This window comes from Pristiophorus japonicus, chromosome 7, assembly GCF_044704955.1.
Source record: "Pristiophorus japonicus isolate sPriJap1 chromosome 7, sPriJap1.hap1, whole genome shotgun sequence".
NCBI lineage: Eukaryota > Metazoa > Chordata > Chondrichthyes > Pristiophoridae > Pristiophorus > Pristiophorus japonicus.
The window spans coordinates 196,533,759-196,558,662 of record NC_091983.1 but is presented as its reverse complement, the minus strand read 5'-3'; the positions used below and the strand labels follow the sequence as shown (position 1 = coordinate 196,558,662).

At 47.3% G+C, this 24,904-nt stretch overlaps 1 protein-coding gene across 2 annotated transcripts in view; it reads left to right on the top strand.

Annotated features, from left to right (window-relative positions):
* The window catches only part of ddo (D-aspartate oxidase), a 224,218-nt gene that overhangs the window by 108,413 nt on the left and 90,901 nt on the right, over positions 1 to 24,904 (top strand). Inside the window, exons 1-2 of one of the 2 annotated variants that reach the window (XM_070884554.1) lie at positions 5,105 to 5,137; positions 19,081 to 19,255. In XM_070884554.1, coding sequence (XP_070740655.1) covers positions 19,084 to 19,255 — 172 coding nt within the window. In that variant the 5' untranslated portion in view covers positions 5,105 to 5,137; positions 19,081 to 19,083. Of the gene's footprint in view, positions 1 to 5,104; positions 5,138 to 19,080; positions 19,256 to 24,904 lie in introns of those variants that run through there. The other variant, XM_070884553.1, reaches the window with a different exon arrangement.

Here is a 24,904-nt window from a genome sequence, read left to right as displayed (position 1 = left end):
TCCACATGAGACGGGGCCTCGGTTTAACATCTCATCCAAAAGATGGTACCTCCCTTAGCACTGCACTGAAATGTCAATCTCGATTATGTGCTCAAGTCTCTGGAGGGGGTTTTGAACCCACAACCTTTTGACTCAGAGGTGAGAGAGCTACCAACTGAGCCGCAGCTGACATGGGATGGGATAAAATTGTACTTTTTACATTTTGTAACAGTATGAGGAGGGCACGGTGGAGAATTTTCTCTTGCGATATTTGTAACAAAATCATAAACCCATTTGTAAAGATCGGGACTACGATTTTGCTATGAATAGCTGATTGAGGACATTTTCCTCTGATCTTCTGATGCTCTAATAATGATTCCACAAGACAATGTGTTGTGCTTGAACTGTAGTGACCTTAGTCCATTTAGTGTAACTCCAGAGTGAGGATCACACATGATGGCCTGCCTTTTATACTAGGCCTGGCAAGTAACCTACAAGTCTCCCACTGCAGTGCCCACTGGTGGCACACCTTGTAATAGTACAAGCAGTAACCATGTAGGATACATGACACTTCCCACATTTACACTGCAAAGGCATGTTCTGTGTTCTATGGCAGTCTGGTAGTAAGTGTATTTGAAGATGAAGAAACTTAAATACTAATGGCTCAATTTTCCCCAATGTCGTTTTTTGGCGTATTGCCAGAGATACGCCCGTTTTTCTTGGCCCCACCTACTCCCCCAAAAAAGTAGCAAGTTTCCCCGTTCTATTTTTTGTAATTGGCGCCTCACAGCCTGTCCTGTAGCCTCAGGAGGGTGGAGTCTAATATCTGCGCTGAAAGTGGTATGAGTGTTGTTGGGACATTCCATGGTTTCCCACAGTCCGAGGCTGGGACTCCAGTGGGGTGCAGTGAGGCACAGCCAGGGTCCACCGTCCCAGTGAGATGCAGCAAGGCACACCTAGGGCCCCACCATCTGAGGCTAAGGGGCCCAGTGGGATACAGCGAGCCACACCCAGGGTGAGGAGGGGAAGGAGAGCTCGACAGCACTCTTCTGAAGTGCAGGATTGAACAGATGTGGTTCAGATGATGGTAATGAGTGGGAGAGCATTGACCTTATCCGATCACTCCTGGACACCATCAGTAGGGTGGGTGATGAAGTATCGGGATTGTCGGGAGAACTAACAACATTTGCGAGAAATGGGAACGCGGTCCGGGAACATGAGGGAAGGAATGTCTCAGTCAGCCGAAACAATGTCGGTGAACATGAGGGAGGTAATGTTGGATTTAGCTGCATAATAAGGGAACACACCCAGATCCCACGCCCACTGACAGAATCAACTGCCACTCCCACTCCAATCCCCAGACCAGCCTCTGAAGAGGCCCAAGCCGGGCCCTCCACATTTACCCCCCTCCACATCAAGACATGCGCATTACCCGAGATGTTCAAAAGAATAAGCTTGATACCAACCCGAGAAACGCTGCGCCCCGGCCTGTGGGCAGTAGAGTCACCAAGCGCAGCGGGCAATCTTAGAATAAGGTGGAGGAGCGATCAGTGCAGCCTTTCTTTGCTGTTATTGTCATTATTATTGTCACTGCTGTAACTTCTCAAATTAAAAGTTTTTTGTAAGTTATATAAATTACAAGTTTAAAAGTTTGTCAGTGATCTTAAAGTTTGTAACTGACCTTTGAGTTTGTAAGTGATCTTAACTGAAAGCTTTAATAAAAATATTCTTGTATTAAACTTTAAAGTTAAGTATTAACAAATGTCTTTTGAATAGAATATATTTTAAATTATAATTGAATCATTTACATTATTTGTTCGATTATTAACAACTTTTTGAACTAAAGAAGAATCATTTCCATTATTTATTCCATTAACACAACACATTACGGAAGAGGTCCAAACAGTAAACATAGTCCATGTGGAATAGTTGCCGCGAGCCTTCAGGCAGCGAAGCGTTCACGGATGAGCTGCTGGTGCAAGGCTCAAGCAATTGTTAAAGGGGCACGATGGCCCGCCCTCCTCCGCCGTCGTGCTCCAGGTTCAGGTAGTTGCATGGCTTCCTCGTTCTCGTCCTCATCATCTGCATCTTCCTCATCATTATCATCAGCCACTCTAAGCTGCTGCTGCCTCATGATGGCTAAGTTATGCAGCATGCAGCACACAACAGTGAACTGACCGACAATCTCAGAGGAGCATTGCAAGTAGCCTCCGGAATGGTCCAGGCATCGGAAACGCTGTTTCAAATGCCAATGGTCCTCTCTATTTTGCTGCGCGTCGCAATGTGCGACATGTTGTGGTTATGCGTAGGGGCGTCATGAGCCAGTTGGCGAGGTGGTACCCTTTGTCTCCCAGTAGCCAGCTCTGCCCTTCTGGCTGCTGTTGAAACATGGCAAATATAACACTCTCACGTAGGATGAACGCATCATGGGTACTCCCAGGGTATCTTGCATCAACTGACATGATGCGATGAATGTCGTCACACACGAGCTGCACATCAACAGAGTGGAAGCCTTTTCTGTTCCTGTACATCTCGGAATCCTCCAAAGGTGCTTGCAAGGCGATGTGGGTACAATCAATGCAGCCCTATATTTTTGGGAAGCCAGCAATCCTGGAGAACCCCACAGCCCTTTCACGCATTCCCTGGAAGGTCATAGGCTACTTTATGTAGTCATTCCTCTGGGGATATAGTGCAGCAGCCATCTGCCAAATGCAGATATGTGTTGCATGTTGAGAAATGGCGCACACATCCCCAGTTGTGGCCTGGAACGATCCAGGTGCATAGAATGAAAGTGCAGCTGTAAACTTCACTTCAACTGACAAAACAGTCCTCCTGACGCTTCTAGGTTGCAGGTCTGCTTTTACTAACTCACAGATCTCAGTTACCAATTCTTTGCGGAAACGCAGCCTTCTGACACAGTCTGCATCACTCAGGTCCAGGTACGAATGCCTATCTCGATATACCCGACATGGGTAAAGCCTCCTACCCATCACCCTACTTGCTCTGAGGTTCCTCATGCGATGACGTTGGATCAAATGTCCCCTCTGCAGCCCCATCATGCAGAAGGCTTGCACAAGGTATGACATTGTCAGTATTGCCCCATGATTAAATTGTACCTTTGCAAGAAGCTCAAAATGGCAGGCAGGACAATTCTTTGTTCTCTCTCCCCCCAAGGTCGACGCCCTTGAATGGATCAAACCCAGGTCTGAGCAGGTGCAATGATCGGGAAACCCTGGGCTTCATTTGATGCATAGTGTCAGACATCTCATGCCTTCCACAGCCCCCCACCCTCCCAGGCTTCATTAGATGCATAGTGTAAAGCTTCTCATGACTTCCATTTGCCTTCCAGAGCCCCCTACCAACTCCCCCCCCACCCCCGGGCTTCTTTTTAAGCCGAGCCCCAAGCCTGTGTCCGTGTGAGGGACTGATTCTGCCAGCCGACGCTCCGATCCTCGAGCCCAGTTCGGAGACGTTCAGTGGTGGCGTGTCAATTTTAAAAAAATCAAAACTTAAAGAATTTCATTAAACTTCCATTTCCTGCATTTTAAGTTTTAAACATTTAAGGTTGATTGTGCATATTTATGTGTTCTTGACTCCCTCCGAAACTTCGCATAAAAGCAATGGCGTCGTTCTGCGCCAATTTTTTAACGTGCGCTGGTTTTCCTTACGTACCCAGAAGGTTTTTCAGGAGTGGTCACATACACCGTCCTCGGAGAAATTTTAATTGGCTAAACTTGCACAATTGTGAAAAACCGGCGCAGACATCAGGTTACGCCCCCTGTGACATAAAAAAGTCTAACCTAAAAAGAATCGTAACTGACTGAGTTACGCTGGCGCACAAAGATTGGGGAAACTTTGATTTTTAAAATTTAGGTCAAAAAAACGGCGCAAATCACTGGGGAAAATTGAGCCCCATGTCCTGAGAAATTAGCTTGTGGAACTTACTGTGATGACGACAAACACTCCTGCAAGTTTTATTTTTGAACAGAGACTGAGAGTTAACTACACACAGCCATATGATTTATTTATCTCAAAGCCCTCTAATCCAATATAAAACATGCTGGAGGGCCTTTTATCCCTCTTACTTGTCATCAAGGCTCTCCAAGACACTGTTGATGCCTGGAACTTGCGTCTTTCCAATGGCAGTTCAAATCCAGAGTTTACCATCGCTTGCTGAACTAGGATTCCTTAAAACATGCATCAGGCTATGGAGAATTTGAGTCGCACAATGGTTTTCAGTACAATTTCCCCATCACCTTGCTGTGCTCTTGAAACTATCAGAGTCAATCTTGTGACTTGTGGTTTCTTGTTATAGTAGCACCCAGTCACTATGCCATCTAAGCCTTAGAATAAACTATATTTATCGTCTTTTGTAGATGTTGAACCCGCCATTTATGCTGCGACTCTCAAACCTGTTTTCACCGCTACCACAAATGGTGAGAAAAAAAATCAAAGTCAGGCCCAAGGGATGTTAGCCGGGGTTCGATAATGGGAAGACTGGCTGCTAAAGTACGCACTATTTCAGGCCAAGTGGCTGGAAACATACGATTTGTGGTCAGGTGTGTTATAACCAGGGTTTCTGATTTTACTGCAATTGAGTAAATTAAATGCTGTTTTTTTTCACAATAACATAGAACTCTAAGTCTTTTGCTCCTGTTTTTTGATCGCACTCTGTGATTTAATTCATTTAAAATTAGGGTGTTAATGCCACCATCACAAATTTTAGTCTTTTTCTAACCAGCTAAATAAATTTGCATTCTTTATGCACCCGGATTTTGCGCGCACCCAAACAAAAAATGACAGGGACCATTGGTGGGTAAGTACAGCAACTTCCCGCCCTTCATTTGTTTGCATGCGGAGTTTCTCGGCGAGGTACCTGTGTAATGTGGAGGAGCAGGGCAAATCGGACAGCAACTTCCCGATGTTCCCGTTTAACTGCGCATGTGCTGTCCCGATTTACCCCACAGTCGCAAAATCTGGGCAACTATTTAAATTTAACTTTAAATACATTGTTTTTTTTTTAAAATGCAACTTTTTATACAAATGTTTATGCTGAGGTGGGTGTTAGCAACACTACCTGCTCTTTTGTGTCACGTGACTCCCCGGCCAGTTTCTGGTTGTTTACAGCAAGGGAAGTTAGGTGTACATTGTTCCGCGGGTAAGTACAGGCTGTTGGCTACAGCTAGGGATCGCAACCGAGGAGTTTCCCGTTGAAGTTGCATGATTAGTGCAGTTGGAGAAAGAAGTAAAAGTACTGCTCCGCAATGGGAGAAGTTAAACCCACCGTAACCCCGAGAGGCTAAGAGAAAAGCAGAATACTGCGGACGCGGGAGGCTTTGTTTTTCCACAAAGTTCGGGTTACTGACACTTACATTTTTATTTTTGCTGGTTTCCCCATGTGATAAACTTATATTATTGTAGAGTGCCGTGTATTTATTTTTGGACTTTAAACAAAATACATAGCTTTGTTCCGGGGCCTTTTCTAAATGTATCTGAATGCTAATTAAACCAGTTTGCGAGTTGTTGCCCTCCCCTCCCAGCATTACAACTCCTTCCAGCCTCTTGCCGTTTGGTTCTATCATTGCACCTACTTGGTGCTTTCCAGTATCAGCCAAACGCCTTTCACACCACTGGATCTCTCGGACACGCTTTACAGCCAATGAAGTACTTTTGGAGTGCAGTACACTGTTGTAATGTAGGAAACGCGGCAGCCAATTTGCGCACAGCAAGCTCCCACAAACAACAATGTGATAATGACCAGACAATAAGTTTTTTTTTAATTGAGGAATAAATATTGGCCAGGACACCCCTGCTGTTCGAAATAGTGCCATGGGATCTGAGAGAGTAGACAGGACCTCAGTTTAACGTCTCATCCGAAAGAAGGCACCCCTGGTGGTGCCACACTCTCGCAGCACTGCACTGCAGTGTCAGCCTTTACTTACGTGCTCAAGTGCCTGGATTGGGATTTGAATCCACAACCTTCTGGCACAAAGGCGAGTGCACTACTCACTGAGCCACAGCTGATCGGGGGTTGAATATTTACAACTGAAAAGAGTAGAATTGCGTGGGCAACATTGCTAAGCAATTTTTTTGGCCCATTGTTTCCGACTTGCCTCAGCCTCACTGGATTGTCAACCCTCCAGGAATTCGAGATTAATGCCAGCAAACCATGAGAAAAATCATAGAGGAATTAAAACAAATTGTTTTTCCCCATTTTGAACACTTGTTAATTAGTTTTAAAAAATGGAGATGGGATTGGGGGTCGGGGAAGCTGGGTGAGGTGGTTGAAGGTGGCAGGTCATGTGAGAATACCATCAGGAATACGTCCAACCAGAGCAGCAACCCCATGCATTTCATTTGTGCCTGCCAACCTCATATAACATGGGTGCTCTCCCATCGATCCTACAACTCCAGCGGAGTCTAAGCTAGAAGGCATTAGCAGGCACCATTCCAGTGTTACAATGCAGAATCATTGCCAAGAATATTTCGGTCTATCATTGTTAAATGGTGATCTATTTATTCATTGAAATTGAAATTTCCCTTTTTTTAAAGAAACAAGTTTCTTGCAGGACCCTCTCTAAAGATGAAGACTTCTGCCCTATATATGCCAACTTACAAAAGTAGAAAAAGCTAACAGCTTAAAAAAGCTCAAGAATGGCCTTGATTATAAGTCTATAATGTGTGAAAGCAAATAGTTACATAGCTTTGCAACTTAAAGGGTCAGTAGAGCTGACATTTCCTCACTTGTGCTCTAGTAGAGTGTGAGTACTGTGCAAGCCTGAAGAGGGAATCTCAAATATGAAGGCAAAATATTGTGGGTTCAAGTCCCACTGCAGGGATTGGAGCATGAATCTAGGCCTTCACACCAGTGCAGTACTGAAGGCATACTTCAGGTGAGTCGTTAAACCCAGTCTGTGCGTTCAGGTGGGCATACAAATCCATGGCACTATTTCAAAGAAGAGCAAGGGAGTTGGTCCCTGTGACCTGGCCAATATTTATCCCTCACCAACACCCAAAAGCAGATTATCTGGTCATTATCACATTCTGTGGGATCTCACTGTGTGCAAATTGGTTGCCGCATTTCCTACATTGCAAAAGTGACTACACTTCAAAAGTATTTCATTGGGTATAAAGTGCTTTGGGATGTCCTGAGGTCATGGAAGGCACTATATAAATGCAAGAGTTTCTTGGCTCGACCCAGTTCACACAGACACTACCACATCAACTTCTCACCCTTTCACAGAAATACTCTGCCCTCTCTCCCAAACTGTTGGGATAATTCATTCCGTATCCTTTTTAATCAGATTCATAAAGCTAGAGACAGTAATATGTCTGACAAACTTCATTTATTATTATAAACATTCATCTTAAGACTACATACAGAGCAGTACACTATTTTAAAAACAAGGTTTCAGTGTCCAATTCTTGCTGAGTTAAATCCTGTTGGGTGTTTTATGACCCTTGGAGTTCAGAAAAATGAGAGGGTATCTCATAGAAACGTTTAAAATTCTGACGGGTTTAGACAGGTTAGATGCAGGAAGAATGTTCCCAATGTTGGGGAAGTCCAGAACCAGGGGTCACAGTCTAAGGATAAGGGGTAAGCCATTTCGGACCGAGATGAGGAGAAACTTCTTCACCCAGAGAGTGGTGAACCTGTGGAATTCTCTACCACAGAAAGTTGTTGAGGCCAATTCACTAAATATATTCAAAAAGGAGTTAGATATAGTCCTTACTACTAGGGGGATCAAGGTGTATGGCGAGAAAGCAGGAAGGGGGTACTGAAGTTGCATGTTCAGCCATGAACTCATTGAATGGCGGTGCAGGCTCGAAGGGCTGAATGGCCTACTCCTGCACCTATTTTCTATGTTTTTATCAATAGTGGGCTATGTGCATCTTGGTCAGTGTCCTGTTGCAATGTTATCTCAGCAACCTTTGCTTTCTATGTTTACTCTATCTGAACTATGGCTTTTGTCCTAGGCTGTCATTCTGATCAAAAGGTAAGATCTGCCAGTTAAACCAGTTCTGACTCAGTCACGTGGTTTAACCATAATTGTTACATAAGCAGTTCTGTAATAAAATAAGGTAAAAACAAATTGCTACATTCTTGCACAATCCTCCCAGTTACTATTGGCACTCTCCTTGCCCTTTAATTCAGCTTGCCACTCTTTCCCCCACCCCACTCCACAATTCAACCTAGCACCCTTCTCTCTCTTTCCACAGTTCAAGCTTACAAATTTCATCTCCCTCAGTTAATGGTAGCACTCTTTTTCCCCCTTCTCTGTTAATAGTGGCACTCTTTCCTGGCCCCTCATTCAATGCTGGTAATCCATCCCCACTCCCATTTACCGCTGGCATTCTTCATCCCCTCTCAGTTAATGCTGACATTCTTCTCCCTCTCTCAGTTTTATGCTGGCACTCCCCAAACCTCACATCAATGAAACATAGGAACAGGAATAGGCCATTCAGCTGCTCGAGCATGTCCACCATTCAATGAGATCATGGTTGATCTGCGACCTAACTCCATATACCCATCTTTGGCCCATATCCCTTAATTCCTTTACATGGGAACATAAGAATTAGGAGCAGGAGTAGGCCATTCGGCCCCTCAAGCCTGCTCCACCATTCGGTGAGATCATGGCTAATCTACCTCAACATGCCTTTCCTGCACTATCCCTATATCCCTTGATTCCCTTAATATCCAAAGATCTATTGATTTCTGGCTTGAATATACTCAAAGACTGAGCCTCCACAGCCCTCTGGGGTAGAGAATTCTAAAGATGCATTACCCTCTGAGTGAAGAAATTTCTCCTCATCTCAGTCCTAAATGGCCGACCCCATATTCTGAGTCTGTGAGCCCTGGTTTTAGACTCCTCAGCCTGAGGAAACATCCTCCCTGCATCTACCCTGTCAAGTCCTGTAAGAATTTTGTATGTTTTAATAAGATCACCTCTCATTCTTCCAAACTCTAGAGAATATAGGCGTAGTCTACTCAATCTCTCCTCATAGGACAAACCCCCCATCCCAGGAATCAGTCTGGTTGAACCTTTGTTGCACTCCCTCTATGGCAAATATATCCTTCCTTGGGTAAGGAGACCAAAACTATACACAATACTCCAGGTGCGGTCTCACCAGGACCCTATATAATGGCAGTAAGATGTATTTACTATTATACTCAAATCCTCTTGTAATAATGGCCAACATACAATTTGCTTTCTTAATTGCTTGCTGTACCTGCATATTAAGTTTCTCACTCACTCTCTTTTTCTATTTTTCCTACCAAAGTGGATAACTTCACATTTCTCCATATTATATTCCATTTGCCATGTTCTTGCCCACTCACTCAGCTGTCTATATCCTCCTTGAAGCCTCTTTGCATCCTCCTCACTACTTACATTCACACCTAGCTTTGTATCATTAACAAACATGGATATATTACATTTGGTCCCCTCATCCAAATCATTGAGATAGATTGTGAACAGCTGGGGCCCAAGCACCGATTCTTGCGGCACCCCACTGGTTACAGCCTGCCAACCCAAAAATGATTCATTTTTTTCCTACTCTCTGTTTTCTGTCCGTTAACCAATCCTCAATCCATGCTAATGTATTACCCCCAATCCCATGAGCTCTAATTTTGTTCAATAATCTCTTGAGTGCACCTTATCAAATGCCTTCTGAAAATCCAAATACACCACATACACTGGTTCCCCCTTATCCTGCTAGTTACAACCTCAAAAAACTCTGAACAGATTTGTCAAACATGATTTCCCTCCCATAAATCCATGCTGACGTTGCCCAATCCTATTATTATTTTCTAAGTGCCCTGTTGCCACGTCCTTAATAATAGATTGAAGCCTTTTCTCTACTACTGATATCAGGCTAACTGGTCTATAGTTCCCCGCTTTCCCTCTCTTAAATAGCGGGGTTACATTAGCTACATTCCAATCTGCAGGAACTGTTCGAGAATCTATATGGAATTTTGAAAGAAAACAACCAATGCATTCGCTATCTCTATAGCCACCTCTTTCAAAACCCTAGGATGTAGGCCATCCTTTGGAAAACAAAAAGCTATCAATCTCCAATTTAAAATTAACAATTGATCTAGCTTCAATTGCTGTTTGCGGAAGAGAGTTCCAAACTTCTACCAACCTTTGTGTTTCCTAATTTCACTCCTGAAAGGTCTGGCTCTAATTTTTAGACCACGCCCCCTAGTCTTACAATTCCCAACCAGCGGAAATAGTTTCTCTCTACCCTATCTGTTCCCCTTGATATCTTGAAAACTTCGATCAGATCACCCCTTAACCGTCTAAATTCGAGGGAATACAACCCTGATTTGTGTAATCTCACCTCGTAACATAACCCTTGAAGTCTGGGTATCATTCTGGTCAACCTATGCTGCATTCCCTTCAAGGCTAATATATCTTTCCTAAGCTGTGGTGCCAGAACTGCTCACCGTACTCCAGGTGTGGTCTAATCACAGGTTTTGTATAGCTGCAGCATAACTTCTACCTCCTTGTATTCTAAACCACTAGCTATAAAGGCCAGCATTCCATTCGACCTTTTGATTATTTTCTGTACCTGTTCATGACATTTTAATGATCTATGTACCTGGACATTTCCTATCTGTCAATAATTTGCCCCTCTCTGGGCTTCTAGCTTAGATAACAGTCTCTTATGTGGGACTTTATCATTGTTCGTATGCCAGACATGAGACTCCCAAAGCAAGCGCTCTACTCGAACTCCTTCACGACAAATGAGCCAAAGGTGGACAGAGGAACCGTTACAACGATACCCTCAAAGCCTCCCTGGTAAAGTGCAACATATCCACTGACACCTGGGAGTCCCTGGCCAAAGACCGCCCTAAGTGGAGGAAGTGCATCCGGGAGGGCGCTGAGCACCTCAAGTCTTATTGCCGAGAGCATGCAGAAATCAAGCGCAGGCATCGGAAAGAGCGTGCGTCCACCCACACTTTCCCTCAACGACTATCTGTCTCACTTGTGACAGGGACTGTGGCTCTCGTATTGGACTGTTCGGCCACCTAAGGACTCATTTTAAGAGTGGAAGCAAGTCTTCCTCGATTCCGAGGGACTGCCTATGATGATGATGATGTGGGACTTTATCAAATGCCTTCTGGAAATTTATATAAATGACATCAATAGACATTCCCCTGCCCACTACTTTAGTCACCTCTTCAACAAATTCAGTCAGGTTTTTCAGGCATGATTCTAGGTTTTGCTGTCCCGTCTCTGAACACAGCACTTACATAGATGGTTGCAGGGTGGCCAAGACTGGGAATTAAACATACAGGGGAATCTGACGATTTGGAAAGATAGACAAGAAAGGAAAGGAGGTGGGGTAGCTCTGTTAATAAAGGATGATATCAGGGCAGTTGTGAGAGACGATATTAGCTCTAATGAACAAAATGTTGAATCATTGTGGGTGGAGATTAGAGATAGTAAGGGGAAAAAGTCACTGGTGGGCGTAGTTTATAGGCCCCCAAATAATAACTTCACGGTGGGGCGGGCAATAATCAAGGGAATAATGGAGGCATGTGAAAAAGGAACGGCAGTAGTCATGGGGGATTTTAACCTACATATCGATTGGTCAACTCAAATCGCATGGGCTAGCCTGGAGGAGGAATTCATAGAATGCATACGGGATTGTTTCTTAGAACAGTATGTAACAGAACCTACAAGGGAGCAAGCTATCTTAGATCTGGTCCTGTGTAATGAGACAGGAAAAATAAACGAGCTCCTAGTAAAAGATCCTCTCGGAATGAGTGATCACAGTATGGTTGAATTTGTAATACAGATTGAGGGTGAGGAAGTTGTGTCAGAAATGAGCGTACTATGCTTAAACAAAGGGGACTACAGTGGGATGAGGGCAGAGTTGGTTAAAGTAGACTGGAAACACAGACTAAACGGTGGCACAATTGAGGAACAGTGGAGGACTTTTAAGGAGCTCTTTCATAGTGCGCAACAAAAATATATTCCAGTGAAAAAGAAGGATGGTAAGAGAAGGGATAACCAGCCGTGGATAACCAAGGAAATAAAGGAGAGTATCAAATCAAAGACCAATGCATATAAGGTGGCCAAGGTTAGTGGGAAACTAGAAGATTGGAAAAATTTGAAACAACAGCAAAGAATGACTAAAAAAGCAATAAAGAAAGGAAAGATAGATTACAAAGGTAAACTTGCACAAAACATAAAAACAGATAGTAAAAGCTTTTACAGATATATAAAATGGAAAAGAGTGACTAAAGTAAATATTGGTCCCTTAGAAGATGAGAAGGGGGATTTAATAATGGGAAATGTGGAAATGGCTGAGACCTTAAACAATTATTTTGCTTTGGTCTTCACAGTGGAAGACATAAAAACAATGCCAAAAATTGCTGGTCATAGGAATGTGGGAAGGGAGGACCTTGAGACAATCACTATCACTAGGGGGGTAGTGCTGGACAGCTAATGGGACTCAAGGTAGACAAGTCCCCTGGTCCTGATGAAATGCATCCCAGGATATTAAAAGAGATGGCAGAAGTTATAGCAGATGCATTCGTTATAATCTACCAAAATTCTCTGGACTCTGGGGAGGTACCAGCGGATTGGAAAGCAGCTAATGTAACGCCTCTGTTTAAAAAAGGGGGCAGACAAAAGGCAGGTAACTATAGGCCGGTTAGGTTAACATCTGTAGTGGGGAAAATGCTTGAAGCTATCATTAAGGAAGAAATAGCGGGACATCTAGATAGGAATGGTGCAATCAAGCAGACGCAGCATGGATTCATGAAGGGGAAATCATGTTTAACTAATTTACTGGAATTCTTTGAGGATATAACGAGCATGGTGGATAGAGGTGTACCGATGGATGTGGTGTATTTAGATTTCCAAAAGGCATTCGATAAGGTGCCACACAAAAGGTTACTGCAGAAGATAGAGGTACGCGGAGTCAGAGGAAATGTATTAGCATGGATCGAGAATAGGCTGGCGAACAGAAAGCAGAGAGTCAGGATAAATGGTTCCTTTTCGGGTTGGAAATCGGTGGTTAGTGGTGTGCCACAGGGGATCGGTGCTGGGACCACAACTGTTTACAATATACATAGATGACCTGGAAGAGGGGACAGAGTGTAGTGTAACAAAATTTGCAGATGACACAAAGATTAGTGGGAAAGTGGGTTGTGTAGAGGACACAGAGAAGCTGCAAAGAGATTTAGATAGGTTAAGCGAATGGGCAAAGGTTTGGCAGATGGAATACAATGTCGTAAAGTGTGAGGTCATCCACCTTGGGGAAAAAAACCAGTAAAAGGGAATATTATTTGAATGGGGAGAAATTACAACATGCTGAGGTGCAGAGGGACCTGGGAGTCCTTGTGCATGAAACTCTTTTGGAGTTTACCTGTAAAACATAAACATTAATCGGTGCCACCCGACCTGGATGACACACCAGATATTTACAAGACCCATTTTTTTTCCTTTTTTGTGGTTTTTTTTTGGGCACTAAAATCAAATTTTATTTTTCCTCCAGTGCCCCCTATAAAAGGGGAGGGGGACACTAAAAGCACTGGCAATTAAAACAAATTAAACTTTAAAACGTAAAATCAAATTAAAATTTGGTTGCCGGGTGTGATGATGCACTCCAGTCCCTCCGGTGCCCACCTCTCGCGGAAGGCCGCGAGCGTTCCTTGTGCATGAATCCCAAAAAAGTTAGTTTGCAGGTGCAGCAGGTAATCAGGAAGGCGAATGGAATGTTGGCCTTCATTGCGAGAGGGATGGAGTACAAAAGCAGGGAGGTCCTGCTGCAACTGTATAGGGTATTGGTAAGGCCGCACCTGGAGTACTGCGTGCAGTTTTGGTCACCTTACTTAAGGAAGGATATACTGGCTTTGGAGGGGGTACAGAGACGATTCACGAGGCTGATTCCGGAGATGAGGGGGTTACTTTATGATGATAGATTGAGTAGACTGGGTCTTTACTCGTTGGAGTTCAGAAGGATGAGGGGTGATCTTATAGAAACATTTAAAATAATGAAAGGGATAGACAAGATAGAGGCGGAGAGGTTGTTTCCACTGGTCGGGGAGACTAGAACTAGGGGGCACAGCCTCAAAATACGGGGGAGCCAATTTAAAACCGAGTTGAGAAGGAATTTCTTCTCCCAGAGGGTTGTGAATCTGTGGAATTCTCTGCCCAAGGAAGCAGTTGAGGCTAGCTCATTGAATGTATTCAAATCACAGATAGATAGATTTTTAATCAATAAGGGAATTAAGGGTTATGGGGAGCGGGCGGGTAAGTGGAGCTGAGTCCACGGCCAGATCAGCCATGATCTTATTAAATGGCGGAGCAGGCTCGAGGGGCTAGATGGCCTACTCCTGTTCCTAATTCTTATGTTCTTATGTGCTGCTGTTTGAAGTAATTCCACCCACTGCATACTGTAGCTAGAAATTCCAGTTCTGGCAAGACTTCCCACCTACAACTGCAGAGACCAGAATTGGTAATGGTAGGATTGACATTGAGGGCAGAGAGGCTAATTTCTGTCAGCATAATGTTGACACGTGGTCCCCAAAATGCTGATTGGCAGCACGAAAGGTTAATGGCTGACATGTATGCTGTCTTCTCCAGCCCTTGCTGTAGAGTAACCCTGTTTGAGAGTTAAGTTTTTTGTTTTTATTCAGAATTTTTACCCTAAGGTGTTGCCTCTTGCTTGAATGCTTCCATGGGTGGGCCGTGATGCCACCTGGTGCCTTGGCCGAGTGGCCATTCTCAATGTACAATCTTGGATAATGAATACAGAAAATGCTGGAGACACTCAGCAGGTCAGGCCTCTGTGGAGAAAGGAAAGGAAAAAAGGTTAATGTTGGAGTTATAATCCTACAAAGGTCATAAGACCTGAAACGTCCATTCTTCTTCCTGTCTGCACAGATGCTGCCGAGCCCACTGAGTCCAGCATTTTCTCTTTTTTTTCAAATTTCGCATTTCCATTATCAACAGTAAATTGCTTTTTATTTTTCTTTGATAATGAATGATGCAAGGCCATTCAACAACATAAGACTGGAAGACCATTACAGATGAGGACGGCCAAGTGGCCTGTCTTAAATCGTCCATCCAGAAAGACACCCTCTTGCAGCATTGTAACACTTTCTGAAATGGAAGTCCATTCAATGTGTTGATTGCTCTTTGAATGAAGAACCTCCTGGTATCAGTCCTAAATTTACCTTTATTTGTTTGAATCTATTTCCCCTTGTCCCAATCTCACAATTTAACTTGAAGTAGTCACTAATACAAAAGCAAAATACTGTGGATGCTGGAAATCTGAAATAAAAACAGAAAATGCTAGAAATACTCACCAGGTAGCATCTGTGGAGAGAAACAGAGTTAGCATTTCAGGTCTGTGACCCTTCGTCAGAACTGGAAAAGTTTGAGATGTAACAGATTCTTAAGGAAGCGCAGCACGTCCTGTACATCCTTAAGATTCTATTTGCAATGTTGTTTGTTGCTCTGAATTGATTGGGCATAGGGGCTCTCTCCGATTCATCCAAATTTACTTAACCACTGCTCATGAAGTATGTGTGTCATCTATATTTCCTTCCTATCTGCAGTGTTTTACATTTGTTTGCATTAAATTTCGTCTGTCATATTTCTGCCTATTTACATGTATTGTGTAACTCAGTCTACAATTTGTGAACTGCCTTCTCTAGATCCACTGCCCCATCTCGTTTGACATCTGGAAATTAGCCATTTTGCATTGAATCCAAGTCATTTATGTAAATTAGAAACAGTAGTAGTGCCACTCAGTACCCCGACCTTCACCCTGACATAACTCTCCGAATGAGTACAGGTAGTAGTTTGCTGGTTATAATACTGGACTAGCAATCTAGAGGCTGTGAGTTCAAATTCCACCGTGGCAAGTTATGCAATTGAATTCAGAGAACCTGATGATTTGTTGGCTGGTGCCAGATAAAATGACCATGAAACCCAACTAGTTCAGCAATGGCCTTCAGGAAAGGGAACCTGCCCACGCTACCTGGCCTGGCCAACATGTGATTGCAGTCCCAGTCAATACAAAAAGCAAATAATACTGCCTTACCAAGAACTAATAAAAAATAGTTTCTTCCCTTCAGATAAATCCTTATCTGTTCCTAAGTTTTACCCTGCATTCTCATGGCTTTGAGTTTAACTACTAGCCTTTGTTTGAAACAGGATCTCATTAAGAACCTCCAACTATAATGTCTACATTATAGAAACGCCCTGTTTGATGAGGTTATTGATTGAGATCAACAATTTAAGCCATGAATGCAAAGCATATTCTTGGGTAAAGCTCTAAGGTGCTAGTACTCTGGAGTTTCCTTTACAAAAACACATGATTGTTTTTCTTATTTTCTGCTTTAAAATAAATGTTTTTAAAAAGAACCATCTTATGACTGTTCTCTAGCTAAAGTCTTTTCCCCACTTGCCATTGTTTTTATACATTCCTTAAGGCTCAATCATCCTGGCTTCTGCCCTATTTACTGCCCCACTAACTCCATATCATAATCATTGGACGTGAGCACAAATAACAATGAAAACCAGATCTCTTTTTAAGATTATGAAATATTTGTCCTGCGAAATGTTAGCCAAAATTGTAGTTCTGCTATAAGTCATGAGAACAGCAACGCAAGGTAAGAAAAACAGTAGATTTAAAGTAAGAAAACAGCGCTCTGCGTCTTTGCTTAGTTACCATTGGTGCTATGGATGTTAGAAGTATCGAGGGATCTGGATCAAGGTGGGAAAATGGAGTTGAGGTGCAGATCAGCCATGACCTAATTGAATGGCAGAGCAGGCTGGAAGGGCTGAATGGCCTACTCTTGTTCCTAATGTTACTATGTACTTGGGTAGCAATGAGCAATGGATTTCCCATGGCTCAACATATGTTCCAGCAACACATTTGTATTTCAACTTCTGTATATAATGAATGTAATATTGCCATCCCTCAATCAACATAACAAAAACAATTTATCTGGTCATTATCACATTGCTGATTGTGGGAGCTTGCTGTGTGCTAATTGGCTGCCGCATTTCCCACATTACAACAGTGACCACACTCCAAAAGTACTTCATTGGCTGTAAAGCGCTTTGAGACGTCCGGTGATCGTGAAAGGCGCTATATAAATGCAAGTCTTTCTTTCTGCTCGTATTCTATGCGGACTTTTTGGATTGATAACAGAATGTTCAGGTGCAATGGCAACAACTCTCAGCATGGAGTGGACGCCTTCCTAAGTGCTAGCATCTTCCTCAGAGAATATAAACATCAGGCCAGAGTAAATGGTTACTTTTCTTAATGCAAAACTAACAGACTGGTTGACCATGGAAGTATGCAACTATGCTACAGTACTGTTTCTGCAATTCTTTCTATCACTGCCTACACCAGTTCAGTTGCTAGTTATATTTCAGCGGTATGTAGACGTTGGTATCATTATGAATAAGAACATAGTTTTTAATAACCTCCATCAGGTTATCGAAGATTGGGGTTGTGGGGGAAAGAGTTGCACCAAACTTCCCCAATCAGTCTGTCAGGACTAACATTCACAATGTCGCTAGGCTTCTGTACCTTATCAGAGGCTCTAGAAATATTGAAGGCTCCTGCTCTAACCTCATGCTAGCATCGAGAGAACTGTTACCACCAATGGTCTGTGAGATGGAGTATCACCGGATATTCGTTTGCTCTGACTGGTAACCAGATAATAGGCTGTTCTGTTTTGCAATGTTGCAACAACCAGTCATTCACTACGACAATAACTCTAGATTTGCACCATCACTTTCAAGTACCATTGCTGGCTAAGAATGTGCAGGGAAGAGGGATTGGGATACCTGAGAGCGGGAAGCATGAGGAAGACAAAAATGATTTCAACACTGTTAAAATGTAAAAGTATAAACAAACTCCTTTGGTACAGGTATTGTACCTTAAAATATGCTCCATAGGTTTCCCTTCTGACTTTGTGGTAGTTTTTTTTTGCTGTAAATTTAAAAAAATAATCTAAGGTAGTAAGGTTATAATAATCCTGATGAGCAATCATTGTCGATTGGGATTCCCACAACTGTTGAATAGAGCACATGCACTATATCTTAATGTTTCATTCCTTCTGACACTTCATTTTTCCCTTTTTTCCTTAATTTCTTTGTTTTTTCCATTCTTGGGTGAGTGAGGAAATTAACAAAATGGCAGTTCCATGAGAACATAAGAAATCGGAGTAGGCCATTTGAACCCTCGAGCCTGCTCTGCCATTTAATAAGATCATGGCTGATCTGAGCTTGACCTCAATTCCACTTTCCTGCCTGTTCCCCATAACCCTTGACTCCCCTACAGTTCAAGAATCTTGTCTATCTCCACCTTAAATATATTCAATGACCCCGCCTCCACAGCTCTCTGCGGTAGAGAATTCCAAAGATTCCTGACCCTCTGAGAGAAGAAATTCCTCCTCATTTCCGTTTTAAATGGGCAACCCCTTATTCTGAAACTATGCTCCCTTGTTCTAGATACCCCCAAGAGGGGAAACATCCTCTCTGCATCCACCCTGTCAAACCACCTCAGAATCTTATATATTTCAATAAGATCACCTCTCATTCTTCTAAACTCCAATGAGTAGAGGCCCAACCTGCTCAACCTTTCCTCATAAGACAACCCCCTCATCCCAGGAATCAACTTGTGAACCTTCTCTGAATTGCTTCCAATGCAAGTATATCCTTCCTTAAATGAGGAGACCAAAACTGTATGCAATACTCTAGGTGTGATCTCACCAACGTCCTAAATCAGTTTATAATAAATATATAAAAAGTTTAATTGCCCTTTTACGGTGTGCTGTTCTATTCCGCTGGAGCCAGGAAAGCGCAGTTCCGATGAAAGCAACTCCCTGCAAATAACCTAATGGAAATCAATTGTTATGGATCCAGATTCTTTTACTTACTGTAATGGCGTGGCTGCACTCTTGCATGAAAATCTGGACACCCGCCCCTTTTTTTGTTGTCTTTTCTGCTTTATTGCCTTGAAACAGAATCGGACTGCATCTGCTTTTTTGGGATTGTAATTCTCATTCTTGAGGTTAATTAAAAATGTTGATTTTGACTTTTGTTTCTCGTACAGACCATGGGTAAGATCCGAGTTGCTGTGATTGGAGCCGGAGTTGTGGGGCTATCTACTGCCGTATGTGTAGCGGAGTCTATTCCAGATTGCTCCGTTACTGTGATTGCAGAAAAATTCTCGCCACACACAACCAGTGATATAGCTGCAGGAATTCTCCGCCCACAATTCTCTCCAGGTGAGCTAGCAGGGAATTAGCTTGCATCACATTCGAATGCAGATTTGCAGTGAAAAACAATTGCAAGAATCAATTGACAAGGAATTGACTCTGCAAATTAAGTTCCTTGAAAAAACAAGACAATTGTACAGGAATATAATAACAACAACTTGCGTTTATATAGTGCCTTTAATGTAGTAAAATGTCCCACAGCGCTTCACAGGAGCGTTATCAAATAAAATTTGACATCGAGCCACGTAAGGAGATATTAGAACAGGTGGATCAAAGAGGTAGGTTTTAAGGAGCATCTGGAAGGAGGAGAGAGAGGTAGTGTGGCGGAGAGGCTTAGGGCCTAAGCAGCTGAAGGCACGGCCACCAATGGAGGAGTGATGTAAATTGGGGATGCGCAAGAGACCAGAATTGGAGGAGCACAGACACCTCAGAAGGCTGTAGGCTGGGGGAGGTTAGAGAGGGGCGAGGCCATGGACAGATTTGTACACAAAGATGAGAATTTTAAATTTAAGGCATTGTCGGACCGGGTTGATGAGTAAGCTTGATGGTGCGAGTTGGGATACGGGTTGCAGAGGTTTGGATAGCTGAAGTTTACGGAGGGTGGGGGGATGACCAAGAGTGAATTGGAATAGTTGAATCTGGAGGTAACAAAAGCTTGGTTGAGGGTTTCAGCAGCAGATGGGTTGAGACTGGGGTGGAGACGGGTGATATTGCAGAGATCATATGAATCTATGAATCTAGGTGGAGGTAGGCGATGGAGAGGATTGAGGTCAGAAGCTCAGCTCAGAGTCAAATAAGATGCCAAGGTTGCGAACGGCCTGATAGTCACATAAAAGGCTCCTGCACAAGATAAACGTTCACAGGGTTGGAGGTAATATATTAGCATGGATAGAGGATTGGCTAACTAACAGAAAACAGAGAGTCGGATAAATGGCTCATTTTCCAGTTGGCAAACAGTAACTAGTGGGGTGCCGTAAGGATCGATGCTGGGGCCTCATCTATTTGCAATCTATATTAATGACGTGGATGAAGGGATCGAGTGTAATGCAGCCAAGTTTGCTGATAATACAAAGATGGGTGGGAAAGCAAATTGTGAGGAGGACACAGCAAATCTGCAAAGGGATATAGACAGGCTAAGTGAGCGGACAAAAATTTGGCAGATGGAGTATTGTGCGCCGACTTTTTAGAACAGAAACGGCGCCGATTACTTACCTTGGTATTCTCCCCTCCGTCTGGTCGATCCAGGCCCTTGGCGCAGCGCAACAGAACATGTGGAGGGCGGAGCCAGGTCCCGGCGCTGAAAACAGTGCCGGGACTTCTGCACATGCGCACTAGAGTCTGTGCGCATATGCAGTAGCTCCAGGCCCCCGAGGTTGTGTGGGAGGGGCCCGAAGCATGCCGCCCCTAGCCCTGGTCGAATGGGCTCCCAGGATGAAGATCGGACTCGGGCCACCTTCCCTCCTTCCCTCCCTCCCTCCCGTTTATCTCCCGCTACCCCCACTCCTATCTTTCCCTTCCCCCCCCACCCCCCGCACATCGGCGTCGGTAGGGCCCGCCCGCCCGACATCCTGCTGGGGGCGGGCCTCACTCGAAGTCTTCGGCGCGGCCCGTTCAGCCTCCCTCTCCCCCCTCCTCCTCCTCTTCCCCCCCTCCTCCCCTTCCCCCTCCTCCTCCCCTTCCCCCTCCTCCTCCTCTTCCCCCCCTCCTCCTCTTCCCCCCCTCCTCCTCTTCCCCCTCCTTCTCTTCTTCCCTCCTCCTCTTCTTCCCTCCTCCTCTTCTTCCCTCCTCCTCTTCCCCCCCTCCTCCCCTTCCCCCCTCCTCCTCTTCCCCCTCCTCCTCGTCCCCCCTCCTCCTCGTCCCCCCTCCTCCTCGTCCCCCCTCCTCCTCTTCCCTCCTCCTCCCCTTCCCCCCCTCTTCCACTTCCTCCCTTCTCCTCATCCCCCCTCCTCCTCGTCCCCCCTCCTCCTCGTCCCCCCTCCTCCTCGTCCCCCCTCCTCCTCGTTCCCTCCTCCTCCTCGTTCCCTCCTCCTCCCCTTCCCCCTTCCTCCCCTTCCCCCTTCCTCCTCTTCCCCTCCTCCACTTCCCCCCTCCTCCTCTTCCCCCCTCCTCCTCTTCCCCCTCCTCCTCTTCCCCCCTCCTCCTCTTCCCTCCTCCTCCTCTTTCCCCCTCCTCCTCTTCCCCCCTCCTCCTCCTCTTCCCCCCTCCTCCTCCTCTTCCCCCCTCCTCCTCCTCTTCCCCCCTCCACTTCCCCCCTCCACTTCCGCCCTTCCTCTTCCGCCCCTCCTCTTCCCCCTCTTCCCCCTCCTCCTCCTCTTCCCCCCCCTTCCCCCTCCTCCTCTTCCCCCTCCTCCTCTTCCCCCTCCTCCTCTTCCCCTCCTCCTCTTCCCCCTCCTCCTCTTACCTCTTCCTCCCTTACCCCCTACTCCCCTTCCCTTTCCCCCCTCCTCCCTTTCCCCCCTCCTCCCCTTCCCCCTCCTCCCCTTCCTCCTCCTCCTCTTCCTCCCTTCCTCCCTTCCCCCCTCCACCCCTTCCCCCCTCCTCCCCTTCCCCCCTCCTTCCCTTCCCCCCTCCTCCCCTTCCCCCCTCCTCCCCTTCCCCCCTCCTCCCCTTCCCCACTCCTCCCATTCCCCCCTCTTCTCCTCCGCCTCTTCCTCCTCCTCCTCTTCCCCTCCTCCTCTTCCCCCTCCTCCTCTTCCCCCTCCTCCTCTTCCACCCTCCTCCTCTTCCACCCTCCTCCTCTTCCACCCTCCTCTCCCCCATCCTCCTCTTCCCCCATCCTCCTCTTCCCCCCCCCCTCCTCCTCCTCTTCCCCCCTCCTCCTCCTCTTCCCCCTCCTCCTCCTCTTCCCCCTCCCCCTCCTCCCCTTCCCCCCTCCTCCCCTTCCCACCTCCTCCCCTTCCCCCCTCCTCCCCTTCCCCCCTCCTCCCCTTCCCCCCTCCTCCTCTTCTCCTCCACCTCTTCCCCCCTCCACCTCTTCCCCCCTCCACCTCTTCCCCCCTCCACCTCTTCCCCCTCCACCTCTTCCCCCCTCCACCTCTTCCCCCTCCTCCTCTTCCCCCCTGCTCCTCTTCCCCTCCTCCTCTTCCCCCTCCCTCTTCCCCATCCTCCTCCTCTTCCCCATCCTCCTCCTCTTCCCCATCCTCCTCCTCTTCCCCATCCTTCTCCTCTTCTCCATCCTTCTCCTGCTCTTCACCCCCTCTCCTCCTCCTCTTCACCCCCCTCCTCCTCCTCTTCACCCCCCTCCTCCTCTTCACACCCCCTCCTCCTCCTCTTCACCCCCCCTCCTCCTCCTCTTCACCCTCCCTCCTCCTCCTCTTCACCCCCCTCCTCCTCCTCTTCACCCCCCCTCCTCCTCCTCTTCACCCCCCCTCCTCCTCCTCTTCACCCCCCCTCCTCCTCCTCTTCACCCCCCCTCCTCCTCCTCTTCACCCCGCTCCTCCTCCTCTTCACCCCGCTCCTCCTCCTCTTCACCCCCCTCCTCCTCCTCTTCACCCCCACTCCTCCCCCTCTTCACCCCCCCTCTTCACCCCCCTCTTCACCCCCCACTTCACCCCCCTCTTCACCCCCTCTTCACCCCCCTCCTCCTCCTCTTCACCCCCCCACATTCTCCTCTTCACACCCTTACTCCTCCTCCTCTTCACCACCCCTCCTCCTCCTCTTCACCCCCCCTCCTCCTCCTCTTCACCCCCCCTTCACCTCCTCTTCACTCCCCTCCTCCTCTTCACCCCCCTTCCTCCTTCTCTTCACCCCCTTCCTCCTTCTCTTCACCCCCCTTCCTCCTTCTCTTCACCCCCCTTCCTCCTTCTCTTCACCCCCCCTCCTCCTCCTCTTCACCCCCCCTCCTCCTCCTCTTCCCCCCCTCCTCCTCCTCTTCACCCCCCTCCTCCTCCTCTTCCTCCTCCTTTTCCCCATCCGCCAACCTCTCTCCCTCCCTCTCCTCCCCTTCCTCCTCCACCCACCCTCTCGCTGTCAGAAACACAGAGAGGCATTGACAGAGAGAGATAGAGAGACACACACACTTCCCCCCTCCTCTTCCCCCTCCTCCTCCTCTTCTTACCCCTCCTCCCCTCCTCCTCCTCTATCCCCCTCCTCCTCCTCTTTCCCCCTCCTCCTCCTCTTTCCCCCTCCTCCTCCTCTTTCGCCCTCCTCCTCTTTCGCCCTCCTCCTCTTTCCCCCTCCTCCTCTTTCCCCCTCCTCCTCCTCTTTCCCCCTCCTCCTCCTCTTTCCCCCTCCTCCTCTTCCCTCTCCCCTTCCCTCCTCCTCCTCTTCCACCTCCTCCTCTTACCCCTCCTCCTCTTCCCCCCCTCCTCTTATCCTCCTCCTCTTCCCCCCTCCTCCTCTTCCCCCCTCCTCCTCTTCCCCCCTCCTCCTCTTCCCCCCTCCTCCTCTTCCCCCCTCCTCCTCTTCCCCATCCTCCTCTTCCCCATCCTCCTCTTCCCCATCCTCCTCTTCCCCCTCCTCCTCTTCCCCCTCCTCCTCTTCCCCCTCCTCCTCTTCCCCCTCTCCTCTTCCCCCTCCTCCCCCCTCCTCCTCTTCCCCTCCTCCTCTTCCCCCTCCTCCTCTTCCCCCTCCTCCACTTCCCCCCCATCCTCTACTTCCCCCCTCCTCCTCTACCCCCTCCTCCTCTTCCACCCTCCTCCACTTCCCCCTCCACTTCCCCTCCCCCTCTTTCCCCCTCCCCTGCCCCCTCTTCACCCTCTCCCTCTTCCCCCCCACCTCCACTTCCCCCCTCCTCCACTTTCCCCCTCCTCCTCTTCCCCCCCATCCTCTTCCCCCCCCTCCTCCTCTTCCCCCCTCCCTCTCCTCCTCCTCCTCTTCCTCCCTCCTCTTTCTCCCCCCTCCTCTTTCCCCTACTCCTCTTCCCCCCCTCCTCCTCTTCCCCCCCTCCCCCTCCTCCTCTTCCTCCCTCCTCTTTCTCCCCCTACTCCTCTTCCCCCCTACTCCTCTTCCCCCCTACTCCTCTTCCCTCCCTCCTCCTCTTCCCCCTCCTCCTCTTCCCTCCCTCCTCCTCTTCCCCCCTCCTCCTCTTCCCCCCTCCTCCTCTTCCCCCCTCCTCCTCTTCCCCCCTCCTCCTCTTCCCCCCTCCTCCTCTTCCCCCCCCTCCTCCTCTTCCCCCCTCCTCCTCTTCCCCCCTCCTCCTCTTCCCCCCTCCTCCTCTTCCCCCTCCTCCTCTTCCCCCTCCTCCTCTTCCCCCTCCTCCTCTTCCCCCTCCTCCTCCTCTTCCCCCTCCTCCTCTTCCCCTCCTCCTCTTCCCCTCCTCCTCTTCCCCCTCCTCCTCTTCCCCCTCCTCCACTTCCCCCCCATCCTCCACTTCCCCCCCTCCTCCTCTAACCCCTCCTCCTCTTCCACCCTCCTCCACTTCCCCCCTCCTCCTCTTCCCCCTCCTCCTCTTCCCCTCCTCCTCTTCCCCTCCTCCTCTTCCCCCTCCTCCTCTTCCACCCTCCTCCACTTCCCCCCCTCCTCCACTTCCCCCTCCACTTCCCCCTCCCCCTCTTCCCCCTCCCCTGCTCCCTCTTCACCCTCCCCCTCTTCCCCCCCACCTCCACTTCCCCCCTCCTCCACTTCCCCCCTTCTCCTCTTCCCCCCCCATCCTCTTCCCCCCCTCCTCCTCTTCCCCCCTCCCCCTCCTCCTCCTCCTCTTCCTCCCTCCTCTTTCTC